Genomic DNA, 19,546 nt, shown 5'->3' on the forward strand with positions numbered 1-19,546 from the left:
ATGTCGACAAAACGACTTTGGAATAAATGGAACAGATATTTTCATTGCACAAACACGGCATACATTTATGAAGAATCCATAGAACAATATGTGCAGCGTACATCCCAACATTTGAGTACAGTGCCAGTGAGGTTTGATAATCTTATTGTGCTGCTCACTGTGGTTTCACTCTTTCAGCACCATAATGAACAGTAGTCGTATCATTGTTAGTAGTTCAGCACCATGGAGAGCAACATTTAACCCAGTCGTCATAGTGAAATTAAAATAAGTCTGAGTCTTGTACATTTCAAGCAGAAATTTGAGGTACTTGTACTTTCATGAGTATCCTTTCTGCTTCTACATGACTACATTTCAAAGGTAGGCATTGCATTTGGCAGCTTTAGTTACTAGTTACAAATTAGTACTTTTGCACAAAAAATACGAAGAGCTTCTAAAATGTGATGTTTTGTTATATATTAAGCAAACCACCAGTATAACCAAAACAATTAGTTATTCATTCAATTAGCTTATAGGAAGAAAATTAATTGGAAAAATAATTCTAATGATCTGATCTCACTGATCAGTGTAATTAGTCCACCACCACCCTTCCTTCTGATTTCAGGTTACATCATTAAGAACTCTTTAAGAAGTGTGAAGTGCATGTACTTCACACGCAGTAGTACAGACAATCTAAGAATGTCCAACAGCTTGGGAGTTGAGGACAAGTTCTTGCAGCTTTTCCTTTCCGTTGGTCCATTTCTTTCACTGCCTCCGCAATCTAAATGTCAGAGCTATAAAGCCAAACTCCTATACTGCCATTAATGTCAATCCCACCCTTATAATGTCAGTGAAGTACAGTCTGTAATGTTTTGTTGTCATAAATAAGATGCAAAAATTGAAGGTTTATTATTATTAAATCACCGCAGTGAAGTCATACTATTAATTTACACAGATTGCTAGAGGGCAAAACCAAGTAAAACATTTGGGTGTTTACATAACATGAGCTCAGCATCTGTATACTGTTTGTGGTTGCACTTGCTGTCTATTAAACCATGCTTAAATAATTTTCTGGCTCTTAAAAACTCAAAATAAAGATTAAATGTATAACATATTTTTTCACTCCTTTAAGATCATTTGAATAGGCCTACCTTGAGAAGACGATTCGAAGAAAAATAATCAGGGTTAATAAAAGTTTACGGGGTTGATGCATTTGGAATTAAATGTGCATTTGTTGTAATGGATTTGAGGATTAGCAAAATGACTAAATTAACACCACCTAAAATTGACACTGAGTCATCAGTGAGTAGCCTTCTGATGAAACACTTACCCTTTTCACAGTCTCTCGCAACTCACATACTGAGGAGGAGGAGGATGTCGACATGTCTGCGCTAACACTGCAGAACTCCAACTTCTACAACTGAAAGTGCTTAAATGGATTCCAATCGCTCTGAAAAGGCACCAGGCGAGGACGGAGAAGTGTACGAGAAACATTTTGCGCTCATCAGAGCTGGGATTTTGGCTTTGGTTTTTTTGCTTGCAACATGTGGAAATCTGTTCTTCTTGGTCACACTTTGGAAGAAGCGAAAAAGAAACACAAGGACCCAGTTGTTCCTCTTGCACTTGTGTCTGGCAGATCTGGTGGTGGCTTTTTTCCAAGTCTTGCCACAATTTCTCATCGAAATTACACACAGGTTTAGAGGTACCGACTTCCTGTGCCGGTCCGTCAAATACTTGCAGGTGGTGGGGATGTTTGCCTCCACGTACATGATAGTGGTCATGACCATAGACCGGTACCATGCGGTTTGTAACCCCATGGTTTCCTTCTTTAAGGGCTCATTTAGGAGGTACCTCTCCATAGGCGCAGCGTGGCTGATCTCCCTCGTCTTCAGCTCTCCTCAGCTCTTCATCTTCTCTCTCCAAGAAGTGGAGGAGAACCAGTACGATTGCTGGGCGACATTTATTGAACCGTGGGGGAGCCGAATCTACATCAGCTGGATCACTCTGTCAGTGTATGCCCTGCCTGCTGTCATTCTACTCTATTGTCAGTTAAGGATATGCACAGCAATCTATTTCAATATGAAGAGAAAGACGCTGCAGACGGGACACGCAGGCAAGAAGGGGGTGTCCAACGCGAAGCTGAAGACTGTGAAAATGACATTTGTTATCATAATGACATACACAGTGTGTTGGAGCCCATTCTTTGTGGTCCAGTTGTGGTCTGCATGGAGCCCAAGCAGTGCCCCTACTCAAGGTATGGTCCGTATGTCTGGGAGGACTCCATCACGTTATGTTATGTTAATAATGAATAAGATATGTGTGTTTCTGTCACGTAACCTTTTTATTTATTTATTTTTAAACAGTCAATTCATTCTCGTTTGCTTACACGTGCGTTTGTCTGTCACAGGGCGAGTGTTTGCCATCATCATGCTGCTGGCCAGTCTCAACAGCTGCACCAACCCTTGGATTTATCTCTACTACAGCTAAAAACAAAACAAAACAAAACAAAACATGTAAGGTCAGAACTAAATAAAAAAATAGAAGTCAAGAGGCCTGCCACTGGAGATACAATCCAGGACCTGATAAAAGTCCAGAACAGGTCATCTGGATGAGGATACACCTGGAAGTCCAGCGTGGATCCTATGTTTATATCTGTGTAGTTGTTATGTACGAAAAAAAAAATTGAACTGGATTATTGTCAGCACTGGTGTATAAAACAATTAGATTGAAATTCTGTTAGCATCTTATAGTGTTTTGTGAGTTAATGTCCTCATATGTTTCATTGTTTTGTCAAATAAACTGTTCCCCAATCCAGTGTTTTATGTATATTAAAATATGACTGCATATTTTAATATACAATATGACTGCATAAGTGTCTCAAATAAGGTGAAAGCCTTTTCAAAATAAACCCTAATTAAAAATCCACATTCACATTGGACTTCTTTCTCATGTTCTGCAAATGTTTCATTTGTAGATTTAAATTACATGAGCTACATGCATCTCCTTCTCCTGTTTGTACTACTTCATCTTTTTGTATTGTTGCAAAGTAACACAATAAAATAAAATAAAAATACTGTGACTGATATTCAATGTCATGAAATAAGGCTTGCCATTCATTCTGCCTGGGGTAGACAGGGGGTCCTGGATTTATATATATATAATATATATATATTAGTAACATTTTATTCCTTAGTCCTTTCTTATAGATTGCTTATTGTTCATATACATTCCCCTGACTGTGAATCACTTTAATATGGAACATTTGCTTGCAAATATTAATATTATTACTTCACTGTACTTTGAGACCTGCACTGATCTATAGGATTTGGTTTGTTCTGAGGGATCTGACAGTACATTAGTCCCCTAATGCACTGTGGTGATGTGTTGGGGGTTCTTTTTATGAGATACTGTGCAAAAGGATTAGAACACGTCAGAACATTTAGAACATTTCATCACCAATTTTCAAGAATCCATTCTAATAATCCTTGCTGGTGCACCAGAGCCCAGTGTTATTTACAGGAAAATGTGTCATCTTATAACCTTTTTATGTCATGCTATAGCCTTCTGTCACTTGAAATTGCATTTCACAAATTATTTCATATGTGCAATCAGTCACTGTGTAATTTATTCAAAAATCAGTTTAACCAGCCCCCCCAACGTATATCAAATTAAAAACTGCATTTTTCATCACAAGCCAACATCATGATCATATGCTGAGTTTGTAGCCTTATTAAAGTCTGCATGCCACACAGTGGAATAATGCTATGCTCAATTAAACGGTACAACAGCAGCCTGTCTATCTGCCAGTTTCCACTTTATCACACATGCAGGTTAAAATTACAATGTTTTAATATGGTCACAATCCACCCCAAAGCCATAATGTGACTAGCTGTTGTGCTGCAGCATCAGTCTGTGGTGTGTTTTGCTTTGGAAAGCTGTTTCAGATAGGAATAGGTATCTCAAATAGCTGAAATACTGTGATGACTAATTCAGGGCCCGAGGGTAGAAAAGTGGGCGATAAATCCTGCTCCCGGTTCATGTTCACGTCACTGTGGGATTTAAAAAAAAAAAAAATCACAAGGCACAAAGTGGACAGGGCCCCTAGAGAAGCACATCCACAGTACACTTTATTCTACTGCAATGTAAATCCACTGCTGATTTTTCTGTTTGGACTTAAGGGAGATTGCACACAATGACAGGGTGGTACAGGCAATCAAGCACAGCACAGAAGAAAATGAGCCCCTGTTACCAGGGACATGATTGTAAATGACGGACACTCAAGTCATAATGTTTGTGAATGATGTCTTTTGAACATCATCAAAAGAACTGATTTGAAGCATATGAACATAACAAGCAGTTACCAGAGTTTAAGAAAAAATCTTTTTGCACGGCAGTCCTTAAAAACTCACCATTTGACTCCATCATAAAAACATGCTACTTTTGCACCAAGAAATTTTAAACTGGACCAAAAAACTGAACAAATGCAACTGTCACACACAGACCACTTGATTAAAGGCTGTTGGCACTGTACACTGAAAATGAAAAAGAACCACTAATAAGCTAGGATTCAGTATTGATCACACGGGAACATACAGTGACCAAACAGAAAAACTTGATGGCTATGAATCAGCAATGGTCAGCAAAAAGCCACAGAAAATCAGCGCTTTCACTTAGCTTTGAAACACATCCTGTAAAGGTGGTCAAACAGTGTCACCATGTGGACCAAAACAGATTTATTATCATATGGAAATATGGGAGCAATGCTGCAGAACACAGACTACCAAAACACTTTTAGAAGACACAGTTTGCGCTACTGTGTTTTATGTACAAGAGCAAATGCAACTTATCAACAAAAGTGACTCAGTTGTTGAAGAAAAGTGCTCATTTCAAGTCCATGGCTTGTAATTACTTACATGGATACAACATGGATGATATATAATCTTCTAAAACTTTCTGCTTCTCTTTAAAAACAGCACTGTCTCTCTTCAGAAGGGATATCTCAGTTTCCAGAGCACGGATTTTGGCCACAGTGCTCTCCTCTTTGCGATCCAGTTCCAAGATCTTTGCATGCAAACTCAAAATCTTACGCCAAAGCTGATCCTCGTCTGTGTCCGGTTTGCAGTATGAGTGCTCATGAATGGGAATGTTCTCTCCCTCATCGGGTCCCTGCTCTTCTGAAAAACAGCCTGCCGGTATCTCCTCAATCATTTCCACAGGGACAAAGCTTAAAGTCTGGCCCAGTGCTGCTTGGAGGGCAGCTGCATCCACATTTGCCACTCCATCTGTGAAAGGGCCCACTGTCTCACAGCACAACACAGTCATGGTCGGGTCAGCCTGTTCTTCAGAACGGGGCTCGGTGCACGGGGACATTGCGAGACAGGATGCTGCTGGAATTCCACTGTCACCTGTTGTCTCACAAGCAATAGTCTGTATCTCTGAGAGATTTGAATGACTGATGTCCGACACCAGAAGTGCTTCAAATGTTGTCTCTGTGTGTTTGGTAACAACGTCTGTTGTACATGACTGGAACTTTTTGCATGTTCTGCTCAAAATGAGAGGCCTCTTACTGAGTGAAGAGACAAATCCTGTAGGCTCAAAGTCAATGTCTGAAGACCTGGGTTTGGCCTTGGGGCTTCTTTTAATAGTGGTAACTTTATCTCCATCCTGTAATAAAGAAAAGCAAGGCTTCATTAAATGCAACCATGCAAATGCAGACAAGGACCAGCACAATGCTATAACAAATTGCATGTCTGTGTTGGACAAGAAATCAGAACTAGGATGGTTGCTCGTCAATCACAGGCAAAGCAAAAGAATTTAAAAAAAAAGAAGAATAGGCTTGGTGTACAACAAAAACTAAACGCTAAAATTTATAATTTTCTGTATGTGGAAGCATGCTCTTCCACTTGCAGAAAATGTCGTTTTTCCAGAGGTACGTTTCTGCAAGCCTGTGCTTCACTGTTGAATTGAAATGGATGTTGAGACAAAAAAAGACAGTTACAACGTCTTCAGTAGAGGGGAAAATGGTCGGGATGGCTGTGCTCTTCAGGTAGCGGATGCCCCATCGGATATCGAAGCAGTCCTCTGTAAAATGCTCACTGCACAGGTACTGATGTCGACTCGGGGTCCACTCCTCCCTCTTCATGTTGTCAACCCATTTCTGAAGCCTGGACTTGTCTTGCAAGGGAAACCTGTTGGGTAGGGGGGCATGAAAAGTTAAATGGCTTGGTGGTGGAGTATCAGCGTCAGGACATCGGAATAGTTCTAACGTTATCATTTCTCCACATTCACTGCAACAGTCTCACTAGTGCCTCCATAACGAATATTAACCGTGACTAAAGGGACCAATGATAACAGAAAAAACACCTGGCAAAACAAAAATGTGAACTCAGAGATACAACAGAAAGAAAACATACGGATAGAAGCTAATTCTCTTGCTATCTTGTCTTGATGCAGTTCCCCCGCGGTTTTTACAAACTTTCACAGCGCAGTACCGTGGCATATCGGCAGTGAAACTACATAAAAACGCTCCTTGGAGACACATTTGTGACTAACATTTTTAAAAACACAGAAGCCATGGGTACAGAAACACCTTAATATCATTTCCGGGTTGTAGCTCTCAAAGCGGAGATGACGTTACCTTGTCAAGATTTAACGGTTGCACAACTACGTGGAGGAAATTAAGTAACATTACGTACGTGGAATCCATTGACAATTCATCAGATATTTATGAAATAATCTGAAATGTATACACATAAACTAAATATTCCCATTTAATGACTGAAAACATATTAAGGTCTCACACACCAATCGATAATACCAAAATAACTGAGCGAAGCGAAGACGGAAGTATTAACAAATCACCATCTTGCTTCGCTTACATTCCGTTCCAATCTCCACGTGCGCATTGTTTCCACCAATCACGGTGATCTGAGTCACAGTGTTAAGAAACTGACCAATAGCGTTGCGAGTCGTGGTGTTACACCTCAGGAATGTAGCTCGTCAACAATAGTTAGCTTTCGTTTCGCATCAGCTGGAGCTGTTGGCAGCTGACCGTGGTATCCTCTGGCTGTTTGTCACCCCGTCTCCAGGTAATCTCTTTTTCAGAACACATGAACGTTATTTGTTGTGGGTTATTTATTGACAACTAAGGATAAACAACACGATCTTTTAAAAAAGCAGAGCTGATTTAGTTCCGTTAAAATAGTGAGTTGTCATTTTTCTTGAGGCTAATGCCTTTCTGTTTAAACTAGCTAGTAAATTAACGTTGGTCAGTGACGGCATATAACCTAATTCTAGCTGCTATTTGAATACTTACCACTCGAATCTTGAATTTCGAAACTGTTTCTAAAACGTTTTCTGGGGTGTGTGAAATGTCACCAACCGAGCTGTCAAACTGCTCTCTTCACAGCCTCAAAGGTGCCAAAACCAACAGGATGGCCACAGCGCAGTCAGTGTTGCTGCTAGCAGTGCATATTCTGCTGATCTCAGAGTTCATCCTGGCCAAGAGAGACTACTACGACATACTGGGGGTGACCAGAGATGCCACGGAGCGACAGATCAAGAAGGCCTTTCATAAGCTGGCCCTGAAGTACCACCCTGACCGAAACAAGGGGCCAGACGCCGAGGCCAAGTTCAGAGAGATAGCAGAGGGTAAGTGAGTTACTGTGTCACTACCAGCTACTTAGATTTAGACTCAAGAGGTTCTGGCAGTCAGAGGTTTTTAGACCTTAGTGCCAGACAAGGTGAGACATGAATGACTTGCAAAATACCTTCTAATTAGAATGCATTTTTAGTAAAAAAGGTAGAAATAAACTGAGTCAGTGTCTCATTTTTAAGTGGCTAAAGTTAGATTGGATAACATACTGTATATTTGTGATACAGTGGGTCTTTAAAAGGAAAACTTTAATTTCCTCCCTTCTGAGTCACATAGCTAACAGACAGTGATAATAGCTTGCCCTGTGACCGTGACGTGACATATGCTGTCAAGGTGACAGCTGAGTGTTTAAATCCCATGTATTGTCACACTCTTTTCTCTAATGGACCTTAGTAACACATAACACATGTTCCTCTCTCGTTTCACAATACAGATAATAAATGTTACATAGATCAAGTTGGAAATGTTAAGAAATGTCCGAGAGGTGTGTTTTAATGTGCTTTTGTCTCTTCCAGCATATGAGACGTTATCAGACGATAAGAGGAGGCGAGAGTACGACCAGTTCGGCCACGGCCCGTCACCAGGTGACGGTCACAGAGGAGGAGGCGAATATAACTTCAACCAGCACTACCAGTCCTTCAACTTCGATGACATCTTCAAAGACTTTGATGACTTTGGTCAGCGACACCAACACCACTTTCACTCCCACTCCCAGAATCAAGCCCACCAAAAGAGACACTTTGACAGTCACTTCCAGGCCCACCGGGAGTCCATGAACAGACAGAGGAGGCATTTTCAGCAGGGGGGCTTCGGTGGAGGACTCTTTGATGACATGTTTGAGGACTTGGAGAAGATGTTCTCCTTTAACACGCACACTTCCAGGACTGAGAGTAGATTCCAGGGCTCAGTAAAGCAGCACTGCAGGACAGTGACCCAGCGCAGAGGGAACATGGTGACCACCTTCACCGACTGCTCCTGAGACAAGCAGAAAAACATTGTTCTGCAGAGTGCAGCCACTTGGGACAATACTAGGGTTTTTTTTTTTTTTAGTTGCGGTGTTGCAACTGAATACTAATTTATCACCTGGTGGAACAGAAAATGTTTTTGTGTGGCTTTTGTAATCGTCTTTATGTAATTTCCTCTCGGAACAAATATCCAAGTTGGCCTGATAAGCGGCTGCTTCCAAGCAATAACTCACTCTCATTATTGCTCACGGCACGAGATTAAGTCTCATGTTGATTCAGATACCTCCTCATTATTTAGCTTTCCAAGTTGATCATGTTTACTTGTGTTTATTTCTTACGATGGCACAATCTGTTTAGACTCAGGTATGGCCGAAGGTTAAAAGATAATTTCAATTAAAAAAGATAACTTTTTTCTTGGGGAGCAATGAGGCAATAACATTTATTCGTTCTGAATCTATTTTGGCCATACTATTATTGTACTCTCTACTGCATAAACCTTTCTCTAATGTAAAACCAGGTATCGCTAGTCTCAGCATTATGTACTCTGGACTTAGATTTTCTTTCTTTCCTAGTTTTTCTTTCATTAGCTTATTATCAAAAATTACAGTTTGAAGACTCATGGATTTCAATTTTACAGACTTGTATCAAACTTTGCTGTGAAAATAGAGTTTCACTTCCCGAGCAGTGTGTGAGCTGGCCTTTATCGGCTGTTTATTTCATAATTTGCTCACTTTTGGCTCTGCCTCTTCAGTTTAGATGTGTGTTTGCCTGCTCGCATTATCAACTGTTACCTCATTTTAGTTTTTTCCTCTAGAGCCGCATCTACCTTCCCATAGTCAGGCTAGGAAAGTCATATCAGTCCCATGACAAATGCTGGCACAGTTGCACAGTAAAACTTTGTGTACTCTCTCAGCTGTTTTGTAACCAGTTGTTCTGGTGGTTAACAAAAAAAAAAAAAAACAAACCTGGGGCTTGACTGCCAGTGAAGCTGAATGGCCTGAAAAGTTTCCTAAACTGATCATAATGTGCAATATTTAGCACCTTTGCTCTTCATGTTGCCTATCTTTCATAGACAGTGCTGTGTTAATGTCATTGTCTAATGTCCGCACTTTGTGTGTGTGTGTGTGTGTGTGTGAATGTGCGCTCAGAATTTTGATTGGTTGCATAACGTTTGAGGACTGAATAAAAAGTAAACTAAACACAAGAGCCTGTGTTTGTGTTTTGTATTGGAGGAGGAAAAGTGTGATAAAGGCCTTTCAGTAATCAAATATGATTCACTGTTTCAGGTTCGGTGTTAATCTGAATATAAACATTGTGTTATCTGTTCTTTAGATTACTGTTTAATTACTGTTTAATTGCCTCTGGATCAACCACAAGCTGGTTAGTTACTGTGATCCATATGCTGTTAAGTTTGATCAAGCTTTGTCCATAAAGCTTTCAAGTTAAATTTTGTTCCTGTTACACGAGACACAAGTGTTTGTTGCTCCACAAGGTTGTTGTTCAGGCCAAACGTCAGTAGGGGGCGTCCTTTCATAAAACAAGAAGGCGGTGCTGACACGATCTTGTGAAAAACCAACGTGACAAAAATAAAGATAGCTGGTTAAATTATTAAAATGAGCATCTAGATGACTTATAAGACTACACAGAGACGACAGCTATTGATATTTGTGGGAATCACGGTAAAAAAGAAGTTATGAAATCCACTTGGTTTATGTTTTCTCTTATCGGTAAAGACAGAAGAAATAACTGATTGACCTGCACATTTCCTACATTTTATGTAACGGAAGGTCTGAAGATGGAGTGGAATTCAGTGCTCTACATTTTGATTCAATAGAGATGTATGTATGAATTGTTAAAATTATCCTTGAAGTTGTATTAAAGACATGAATATTTGTTAAAGATCCTGCTTGATTTCGCTGCGTGGCCCCTTCCGTGTATTTAATATTAAAGGCTAAATACAACAACACAAATTCTAATTATACTGCAGGTTGCATTGACAGTAGAGATAAGAGGGACAGATTAAACTACTTTGTAAGAGCAAGATTCTGTTTTCAAATGTCAAACACCTTTTCACAAAAATGATAAATCTGGATGAAACACGATCACCTGTTCAGCATTTTTTCAAACCAAGATTCACAACAGATGAAAAATAAGAGAATTTCCTGCACACGAAAACTGTTCAGAATAAATGAAAGCCTTACGCAGATTCCACGCTACTCAACAAACGTACATTGTAATCACGCATCACGTAATGACACCGTTTGGGCTGATTCATTCTGTCTGCCAGGCATGACTAATCAATCCCAGACGGACTTTCGCTCTTTCCGTTTATCAAGCCCACCACTCTTATCCACTTCAAGAGTTTGCTTACACAAACGATCGCCTATTTGACTGATCCTGCTCGAACTGCAACAGGAGATCCGACATGATACCTTCAGTTACACTCAACAATGGAGCAAAGATGCCTATCGTGGGTCTGGGAACATGGAGGGTAAGGGACATTTTATACTTGAAATCCAGAGGGATTTGGTATGACTGACCTATTTTGTTTCAGGGGTTCTCTCATCTGGATTATCTGTTCTGCATGTGTTTTTTATGCTATAAATCTAATGTACCTGTAAACTATGTTCAAAACATGCAGGGTATTATTAAAGGAGTGCAATTATAGTAAATTTGTAGTAAATTTTCCAGACTACCAACAACATTATATCTTCTTAGAGTGTAAATATTGCCTTTAAATCTTTTACTGCACAATGACCTCTGCTTTCCCCTCCTTCATGGTTTCTAAGTAACACATACTTAAATTCATTCACATTCACTGCATGAAAAAGACAAACACAGCTGCCACTGACACATGGGCCTGTTTAAATCAAACTCCTTGTGCTTTCCATTGCTCTATCTTAGTCAGAGCCAGGCAAGGTGACCGAGGCTGTGAAGGTGGCAATAAGTGCTGGTTACAGGCACATCGATGGTGCATACGTGTACCAGAATGAAGAAGAAGTCGGGGCTGGAATTCATGCGATGATTGACCAAGGAGTGGTGAAGAGGGAGGACCTATTTGTTGTCAGTAAGGTATGATATACATACATCAATAAACACATGGGGGCTTTGGCCAACGCAGGATATACAATGTGATTTTCTTTTTTCCCTCAATTTTGTTTGTAGGGCAGGGCGATGACAATGATAAGTGATACCGTGTCTGTTAGTAAGCTTCTTCTGCAATTTCACATTTAAATTTTTATTCCCTCCTCCCCTATGTGGCTCTTGTTCATCACATGTGTTTTACTCTTTGCAAGTCAAGGACAAGGCTGTAAAACTCAATTTCATCACAGAATACATCACCATTTCAGTCGCCCTCAAAGGACCAAGTTGTGAATGTGAGATTAAAACCATATATACTTTTATTACATAATTGCCTCTATATTCTGTTATCATTTATTACTGGTTATAATAAATACATAAACTAATAAATCATGTCATAGAGTATATTACATGTAGCTTTGAAAACAGAAATACAGTCCAAAGCAGACATTCAGATATACAAATAATACAGGGTACACTGCTTCAAAAATGCACCCTCTGAAAAGTCTTTTTTTTTTTTTTTTTTTTTTTTTACTGCAGGTTTTGTTAAAATACTGTATTGAGAACACAGACTGCCTTTTAATTCTTGAACTTTTTTTTGCCTTTTTTCTGGTGGCGAAGTTTTTCATTTTTGTATCCCATCTTTGGTGTCAAGGTGTACATTTTCTTTCTTCAATGCTGCCTTGTTTCAAAGAATTACTTTCCTTTTCTGTCAACTTTTTTGGCATTTTGCTCGGCTGCTGCTATTATATAACATAATGACCACTTGGCTCGAGTGTCACTGTGCGATGTCATCTATGGTCTACTGACATCTCACAGCTCGATGTCTTCAGTGTGAGGATAACAAAATCACAATGCATTCTGGTACAAGCAGTATGTAGACGCTATTTAAACAGCATAGAATAGTATTACAAAAATTATCTTGCTCTTGAAGGCAACATAAAATGAGGTGCTGGCCCAGTTTTGGCCCATACACCTTGAGTTTGACATGTGTGCTCTAGGAGATAATGTATCCTTTGACTTAATAAAACTATTTCACCAGCAGCATGCCCCAGCTGATCAGCTGATCACACCCATGTGAACAGTGTACACTGACAAGCATTAATAGCTTAGTGAAGTCCCTCTTTGTTTTTCATAGCTATGGTGCACCTTCCACCTTCCATCTCTGGTGAGGGGAGCATGTGAGAAGACCCTCAGTGACCTAAAACTGGACTACCTGGACCTTTACCTCATGCATTTCCCTTGTGGAGCCAAGGTTTGGATTTCCCTGTCCTGTCCAAGCACAGAACAATGAGCTAAAAGTCTTAAGAAGTAAGAATGGAACTTCATGTTTTGAGTTTAATGTCTGTACTTTTGCCACTGCAGCCAGGGGATGAGCTTTTTCCTTTAGATGAGAATGGACAAATAATTTCTGATGGCAGTGACTTCTTGGACACTTGGGAGGTATTTAAGTGCAGTTTCAGTCAAAGAAAAGATAGATGTGTAAACATGTTGCACAACAACATGCAACACTAACACCAGTGTGCAATGTGTCTCAAAGGAGATGGAAAAGCTGGTGGATGCCGGGCTGGTCAAGGCTATCGGCATCTCCAACTTCAACAAAGACCAGACTGAAGCCATCCTCAACAAGCCAGGCCTCAAGTACAAGCCTGCCACCAACCAGGTACTAAATAAGACTGTGATTCCCCAACACGATGGATGTAGAAAGCACATTAAAGCTAAAACATTTGGGTGTTCCTTCAGATTGAGTGCCATCCATTCCTGACCCAGGAGAAACTGATCAACTACAGCCACTCCAAGGGCATCTCAGTGACAGCTTACAGTCCCCTGGGCTCCCCTGACAGACCCTGGTGAGAGGCTCCCATCATACACATCATCAGTGTGTTAGAGCTTCACCGCTGAACTGCCACTTATTCCTTTCTGTTCTCCTTTACACAAGGGCTTCATCTGACGAACCCTCTTTGCTGGAGGAACCAAGGATCAAGGTCATTGCTAACAAGTACAAGAAGACTCCAGCACAGGTAAGAAATAAAAATCTATGGAATATTTATCCTTTCCTTTCTTGTTCTTATAAAAATAAGGATATAGAATGTTTTGGATTTTTTTTGGATGTCACTCACAGGCTGCAAGTTTGGTTGAGAATGAACACTGTATTTCATTCTCAGAACTACAGAAGCAAAATATGGAAAACATATGCACATATGATGTGCATATGGTAAGCTGGTGGACACTGATGATGCAGAATGGACACAGCTGCTGTGTTATGTTTGTTCACTTATTCATCTCAAAAGTTGAAAAATAAAAGTCAGTCTGTACAGAGTCAGTACTGTAACTTGGTTAAGAAAAGATTATTTCCATTACAAATTAAACAATCCAGTGTTGTGTAGGCATGCAAAGATGTTCAGGAAAAGGCCTGACTAATGCTTAAATAATGCTTTGCAATGATGATGTTTTATCACCAGGTTCTTATGAGATTCCACATCCAGAGGAACGTGATTGTTCTTGCGAAATCAGTGACACCCAGTCGAATCAAGGAAAATTTCCAGGTACACCGATTTTAAAACTTACAATACTGATTTGTAAGATGAGGTAGATGATTTGGAAAACTGTTTTCTGCTAACATAGTGTAATCTTACTGAGTCACTTTTGAGGAATTCAGATTTTGGCATTTGGTGAAAACTCTTTGTACGTAATACTTCCATTATAATGTTAGTTGTTTTTGTATGTGCATGTTATTCACTGGATTCCATTTAACACCGGAGGCAGCTTCTGCAGTTTGTCTTAGTTTATAGTTGTTCTTTCTCTTTCAGGTGTTTGACTTTGAGTTGAGTGAAGACGACATGAAGGCAATACTGAGCATGAACAATAATTGGAGGGGATTCCCACTACCATGGTGAGTATACATGAAACTCGCGGGGGAGCTGATTGAACTGAATTCATGTAGGCTAGAGACCAAGTAGGCTAGTGGACCAAGTATGATGACCAAGAAACTTCACGTAATGTGTGTTCCTTTTCTTTTCTCTACAGGGCCTCAAAACACAAAGACTTTCCCCTGAATGCAGAATACTAACTCATCAGACAACATGCTTCCTGACTAAAGTGATTATCAGAACAGTCTGAGAGTCATTATTTGTACTTCCTTAGTTTGTAGTGGACCAGATGCTTGCAAGTCAAAGAATTAATTCAATGACCATACTTAACACAGTGCTGAACAAAATCTTTTATGCATCCTGTTTCATGAGGATATAGCAAAATAAAAGTGTGGGGAAACACCAGACGTGGTGTAAAATAGTCTGTGGGTTGCTCAGGTTGAAAATGATCACAATAAATGCTATGAAGCCAATTAAGCAGGCTTCTCATCGTGGCAAATTAACCTTATGAAGAAGGTTGGGGGGATATCCTGTGGACAGAAGTTCACATTTTAGCAATAAAGCAGGATTTGTACAGTGTTTGTAATTTGCTAGTCCTGTTTCTCTGACATACTTATACTGCCTAATCCTGCATTTCTTCATGTTTTTGAAGTATTTTCAGTACCTAACGAAATTTGATTTGCCTTTCTGCATGAAGTTTGGTATATAAATAAATTTGCTTTGCCAGTAACATGAATTACAATCACTTTTTATCGATAACTGTGACTTGACAATACTGATATTACTAGTTAAATTTTCTCCCATTGAACTCTCTCCTACTGCCTTCTAAGAAAACTCCAGACCTTTTTGCTGACTCACACCTCAGATGGCTTATCTTTGTTGACAGCCTCAATTTCATGCCTTTCAAAAGGGTCATATAAACTCTTGTGAAAGAGGTAAGCTCATGAGGTCGGAGAAGGACACCTTTGGCAAACAAAACCAAAATGTGGACTTCTGTTACCCCATGTTACTCTTGATATCTGTCGGCTTCTTTCTTGTAAACTCTAACTAGTTCAATAATTAAAGCTATACTCTACTGCGGTAACTAGAAATAATAAAAAAAAGGAACATTAAATCACAATGCCTTCAACTGAGGTCTCATCACTGCTAGTCTGTGTAAGAAAATTGCACTAGTTTTATTTTCTCCTCCAGGACTTTGTTTTAGTGCAAAACAGTTCACACAGGAAGTGAAAAGCTCATGTTTCCTAACAGGGTTAATACACATTGTTAAAGGTGACAGATATGACTCAAAAGTAACAAGGTAAAAAAAAATGTTTGTCTGAAGATAAGTTGAGAGAAAGAAAACTGCTTAAAATTCAATGAAAGCAGTCATTTTCAATGGTTCATAGAAAACCTTAAATACATTTCATGCTGTTTAGTAAACATGTACTGTAATCACAGCATTTCTGCTGTTTCATTCTGACTGTCTCAAAAGAATATCTACATTGTCTGGGTCATGGTGCGCGGAGCATGTGTGACTCATGAATCCCAAATCTATCACCTTTCTTCTCACTCTTTAACTCCACCTCTCTGATAAACTTTAGACATAAAAAGTCACCTAGTCTCCTCTGACTTTGCTAGCACGAACAATTGTCTATTTGACTGATCCTGCTTGAACTGCAAAAGGAGATCTGACATGATACCTTCAGTTACACTCAACAATGGAGCAAAGATGCCTATTGTGGGTCTGGGAACATGGAGGGTAAGGGACATTTTATACTTGAAATCCATAAGGTTTAGAAAACAGATGGATGCAAGCTTTACATCTTCTTCTTTTTCCCTTAGTACCTATTACATTTCAGGAGTTCTTTGATTTGGATATCTGTTTTGCATACGTTTTTTAGGCTATGAATCTAATGTACCTGTAAACTATGCTACTTCTACAACTACTTCAAAAGGAGCTACATGCCGGAAAATACTAAAAAGTGCATGTACAATAAAGTGGTTAATTTCACAGACTGCCCTCAAAGTGTTCTCTAAGAGCGTAAATATTGGTTCTAAAAGTTTAACTGCAACCTGACCTCTGTTGATTTTTGATAGTGGCAATGACAAGACACCATTTTCATTCATGATTTCTAAGTGAAATAGACTGGTAGTTATTCACCGAACCACATGCAAAAGACAAACACAGCTGCCACTGACACATGGGCCTGTTTAAATCAAACTCCTTGTGCTTTCCATTGCTCTATCTTAGTCAGAGCCAGGCAAGGTGACCGAGGCTGTGAAGGTGGCAATAAGTGCTGGTTACAGGCACATCGATGGTGCATACGTGTACCAGAATGAAGAAGAAGTTGGGGCTGGAATTCATGCGATGATTGACCAAGGAGTGGTGAAGAGGGAGGACCTATTTGTTGTCAGTAAGGTATAATATAAATACTGTACATCAATAAACCCATGGGAGCTTTGGCCAAGACAGGATATGCAATGTGATTTTCTTTCTTCTCTTTTACAACTTGACACAGTTTTGTGGCTCTTGTTGTTAATCACACACAGGCATTACATGCTTATTAAACTCCCTCTTTGTTTTTCATAGTTACCTTGTACCTTTCACCTTCCATCTCTGGTGAGGGGAGCATGTGAGAAGACCCTCAGTGACCTAAAACTGGACTACCTGGACCTTTACCTCATGCATGCCCCTTTTGGAGCCAAGGTTTGGATGCCACCATCCTGTCCTAATCACAGAATAATGAGCTAAAAAGTCTTCCGATGTATCACAAGTAAGAATAAAAAAACATTTCATCCAATGTTATGTTTAGACTTTAACTTTTCCACTTTTGCCACTGCAGCCAGGGGATGAGCTTTTTCCTTTTGATGAGAATGGACAATTAATTTCTGATGGCAGTGACTTCTTGGACACTTGGGAGGTATTTAAGTGCAGTTTCAGTCAAAGAAAAGATAGATGTGTAAACATGTTGCACAACAACATGCAACACTAACACCAGTGTACAATGTGTCTCAAAGGAGATGGAAAAGCTGGTGGATGCCGGGCTGGTCAAGGCTATCGGCATCTCCAACTTCAACAAAGACCAGACTGAAGCCATCCTCAACAAGCCAGGCCTCAAGTACAAGCCTGCCACCAACCAGGTACTAAATAAGACTGTGATTCCCCAACACGATGGATGTAGAAAGCACATTAAAGCTAAAACATTTGGGTGTTCCTTCAGATTGAGTGCCATCCATACCTGAACCAGGAGAAACTGATCAACTACAGCCGCTCCAAGGGCATCTCAGTGACAGCTTACAGCCCCCTGGGCTCCCCTGACAGACCCTGGTGAGAGGCTCCCATCATACACATCACTCAGTGTGTTAGAGCTTCACCGCTGAACTGCCACTTATTCCTTTCTGTTCTCCTTTACACAAGGGCTTCATCTGACGAACCCTCTTTGCTGGAGGAACCAAGGATCAAGGTCATTGCTAACAAGTACAAGAAGACTCCAGCACAGGTAAGAAATAAAAATCTACGCAATGCTTATCCTTTCCCTTCTTGTTCTTATAAAAATAAGGATATAGAATGTTTTGGATTTTTTTCTGGTTTGGTTTGAGAAACCCTCATAATGAACACTGCATTTCATTCTCAGAACTACAGAAGCAAAATACGGAAAAAGAGCGCATATGATGTGCAGTTTGCTTTTATACATGATGCATCATGCACCAAGCAGATAATGCAACACAGACAGAAAAAAGTGAAGAAACAAATATTGTACTGTAGTGATATTTATGGTATGGTTATGGTAAGCTGGTGGACACTGACGATGCAGAATGGACACAGCTGCTGCGTTATGTTTGTTCACTTATTCATCTCAAAAGTTGAAAAATAAAAGTCAGTCTGTACAGAGTCAGTACTGTAACTTGGTTAAGAAAAGATTATTTCCATTAAAAATTAAACAGTCCAGTGTTGTGTAGGCATGCAAAGATGTTCAGGAAAAGGCCTGACTAATGCTTAAATAATGCTTTGCAATGATGATGTTTTATCACCAGGTTCTTATGAGGTTCCACATCCAGAGGAACGTGATTGTTCTTGCGAAATCAGTGACGCCCAGTCGAATCAAGGAAAATTTCCAGGTACACCGGTTTGGTGAAAACTCTGACTACATACTTAATACTTCCATTATAATATTAATTGTTTTGTATCTGCATGTTGTTCATTGGATTCGATTTAATCCATGTAGCTTCCTATTCTGTAAAAAACACCGGAGGCAGCTTCTGCAGTTTGTCTTAGTTTATAGCTGTTCTTTCTCTTTCAGGTGTTTGACTTTGAGTTGAGTGAAGGCGACATGAAGGCAATACTGAACATGAACAATAATTGGAGGGGATTCGAGATACCGTGGTGAGTATATGAAAATGAAAATGAAAAAAAAAACAACAACAAAAAAACAAAAAAATAAAACACAAGCAGATTGAAATGAAGTCATGTAGGCTGGAGACCAGGCTAGTGAACCCAGTATGATGACCAAGAAAATTTAAATAATGTGTGTTCCTTTTCTTTTCTCTACAGGGCCTCAAAACACAAAGACTACCCCTTTAATACAGAATACTAACTCAACAACATGCTTCCTGACTAAAGTAGTTATCAAGACAGAGCCAATCATTATTTGTACTAAAGAGTATTGTCCACACCTGCTCTATCTGGAAAGTGTCATGAGCTAACTTTTGTTGTGATCTGGTGCTGTATAAATAAACTGAATTACTTCCTCAGCTTGAGTGGACCAAATCCTTGCATGCTCAAGAATTAATTCAATGACCATACTTAACACAGTGCTGAATAAAAACTTTTATGCATCCTGTTTCATGAAGATATAGCAAAATAAATGTGTGGGGAAACACCAGACGTGGTGTAAAATAATCTGTGGGTTGCTCAGGTTGAAAATAATCACAATGAATGCCATGTAGCTAATCAAGCAGGCTGCTCATTGTGGCAAATTAACCTTATGAAGAAGGTTGGGGGGATATCCTGTGGACAG

General features: G+C 39.7%; 4 protein-coding genes across 7 annotated transcripts; 3 read left to right on the forward strand and 1 right to left on the reverse strand.

The window, feature by feature from the left end:
* The first annotated feature begins 16 nt into the window (after positions 1 to 16).
* On the forward strand, positions 17 to 2,488 carry avpr2l (arginine vasopressin receptor 2, like). The gene is made up of 2 exons (XM_046378477.1): positions 17 to 2,230; positions 2,384 to 2,488. The coding sequence occupies exons 1-2, from the start codon at positions 1,411 to 1,413 to the stop codon at positions 2,461 to 2,463; spliced, it is 900 nt and encodes a 299-aa protein (XP_046234433.1). The 5' UTR covers positions 17 to 1,410; the 3' UTR covers positions 2,464 to 2,488.
* A 1,575-nt stretch (positions 2,489 to 4,063) lies between these two features.
* LOC124053380 (THAP domain-containing protein 5-like) lies at positions 4,064 to 6,593 on the reverse strand. 2 transcript variants are annotated; one of them, XM_046378473.1, is made up of 3 exons: positions 6,566 to 6,593; positions 5,975 to 6,164; positions 4,064 to 5,640 (listed from the first exon to the last, which is right to left on the reverse strand). In XM_046378473.1, the coding sequence occupies exons 1-3, from the start codon at positions 6,574 to 6,576 to the stop codon at positions 4,882 to 4,884; spliced, it is 960 nt and encodes a 319-aa protein (XP_046234429.1). In that variant the 5' UTR covers positions 6,577 to 6,593; the 3' UTR covers positions 4,064 to 4,881. The 2 variants fall into 2 exon arrangements, with proteins under 2 accessions (XP_046234429.1, XP_046234428.1); XM_046378472.1 differs by lacking the exon at positions 6,566 to 6,593 and adding an exon at positions 6,390 to 6,559.
* Positions 6,594 to 6,934: 341 nt separating this feature from the next.
* On the forward strand, positions 6,935 to 9,799 carry LOC124053384 (dnaJ homolog subfamily B member 9-like). The gene is made up of 3 exons (XM_046378478.1): positions 6,935 to 7,064; positions 7,385 to 7,626; positions 8,146 to 9,799. The coding sequence occupies exons 2-3, from the start codon at positions 7,410 to 7,412 to the stop codon at positions 8,607 to 8,609; spliced, it is 681 nt and encodes a 226-aa protein (XP_046234434.1). The 5' UTR covers positions 6,935 to 7,064; positions 7,385 to 7,409; the 3' UTR covers positions 8,610 to 9,799.
* Positions 9,800 to 10,872: 1,073 nt separating this feature from the next.
* Positions 10,873 to 19,280, forward strand: LOC124053381 (aldo-keto reductase family 1 member B1-like). 3 transcript variants are annotated; one of them, XM_046378476.1, is made up of 11 exons: positions 10,873 to 11,086; positions 11,500 to 11,667; positions 12,815 to 12,844; positions 17,149 to 17,235; positions 17,372 to 17,449; positions 17,547 to 17,669; positions 17,750 to 17,856; positions 17,947 to 18,028; positions 18,564 to 18,647; positions 18,830 to 18,912; positions 19,081 to 19,280. In XM_046378476.1, the coding sequence occupies exons 1-11, from the start codon at positions 11,021 to 11,023 to the stop codon at positions 19,121 to 19,123; spliced, it is 951 nt and encodes a 316-aa protein (XP_046234432.1). In that variant the 5' UTR covers positions 10,873 to 11,020; the 3' UTR covers positions 19,124 to 19,280. The 3 variants fall into 3 exon arrangements, with proteins under 3 accessions (XP_046234432.1, XP_046234430.1, XP_046234431.1); XM_046378474.1 differs by lacking the exons at positions 17,149 to 17,235; positions 17,372 to 17,449; positions 17,547 to 17,669; ... (3 more) ...; positions 18,830 to 18,912; positions 19,081 to 19,280 and adding exons at positions 13,042 to 13,119; positions 13,217 to 13,339; positions 13,420 to 13,526; ... (2 more) ...; positions 14,487 to 14,569; positions 14,704 to 15,276 and having other exon boundaries at positions 10,877 to 11,086; positions 12,815 to 12,931; XM_046378475.1 differs by lacking the exons at positions 10,873 to 11,086; positions 11,500 to 11,667; positions 12,815 to 12,844 and adding exons at positions 16,135 to 16,287; positions 16,780 to 16,947 and having other exon boundaries at positions 17,119 to 17,235.
* Positions 19,281 to 19,546: the final 266 nt, after the last annotated feature.

The sequence above is a fragment of the Scatophagus argus genome, chromosome 22, assembly GCF_020382885.2.
Source record: "Scatophagus argus isolate fScaArg1 chromosome 22, fScaArg1.pri, whole genome shotgun sequence".
In the NCBI taxonomy this organism is placed as follows: Eukaryota; Metazoa; Chordata; class Actinopteri; family Scatophagidae; genus Scatophagus; species Scatophagus argus.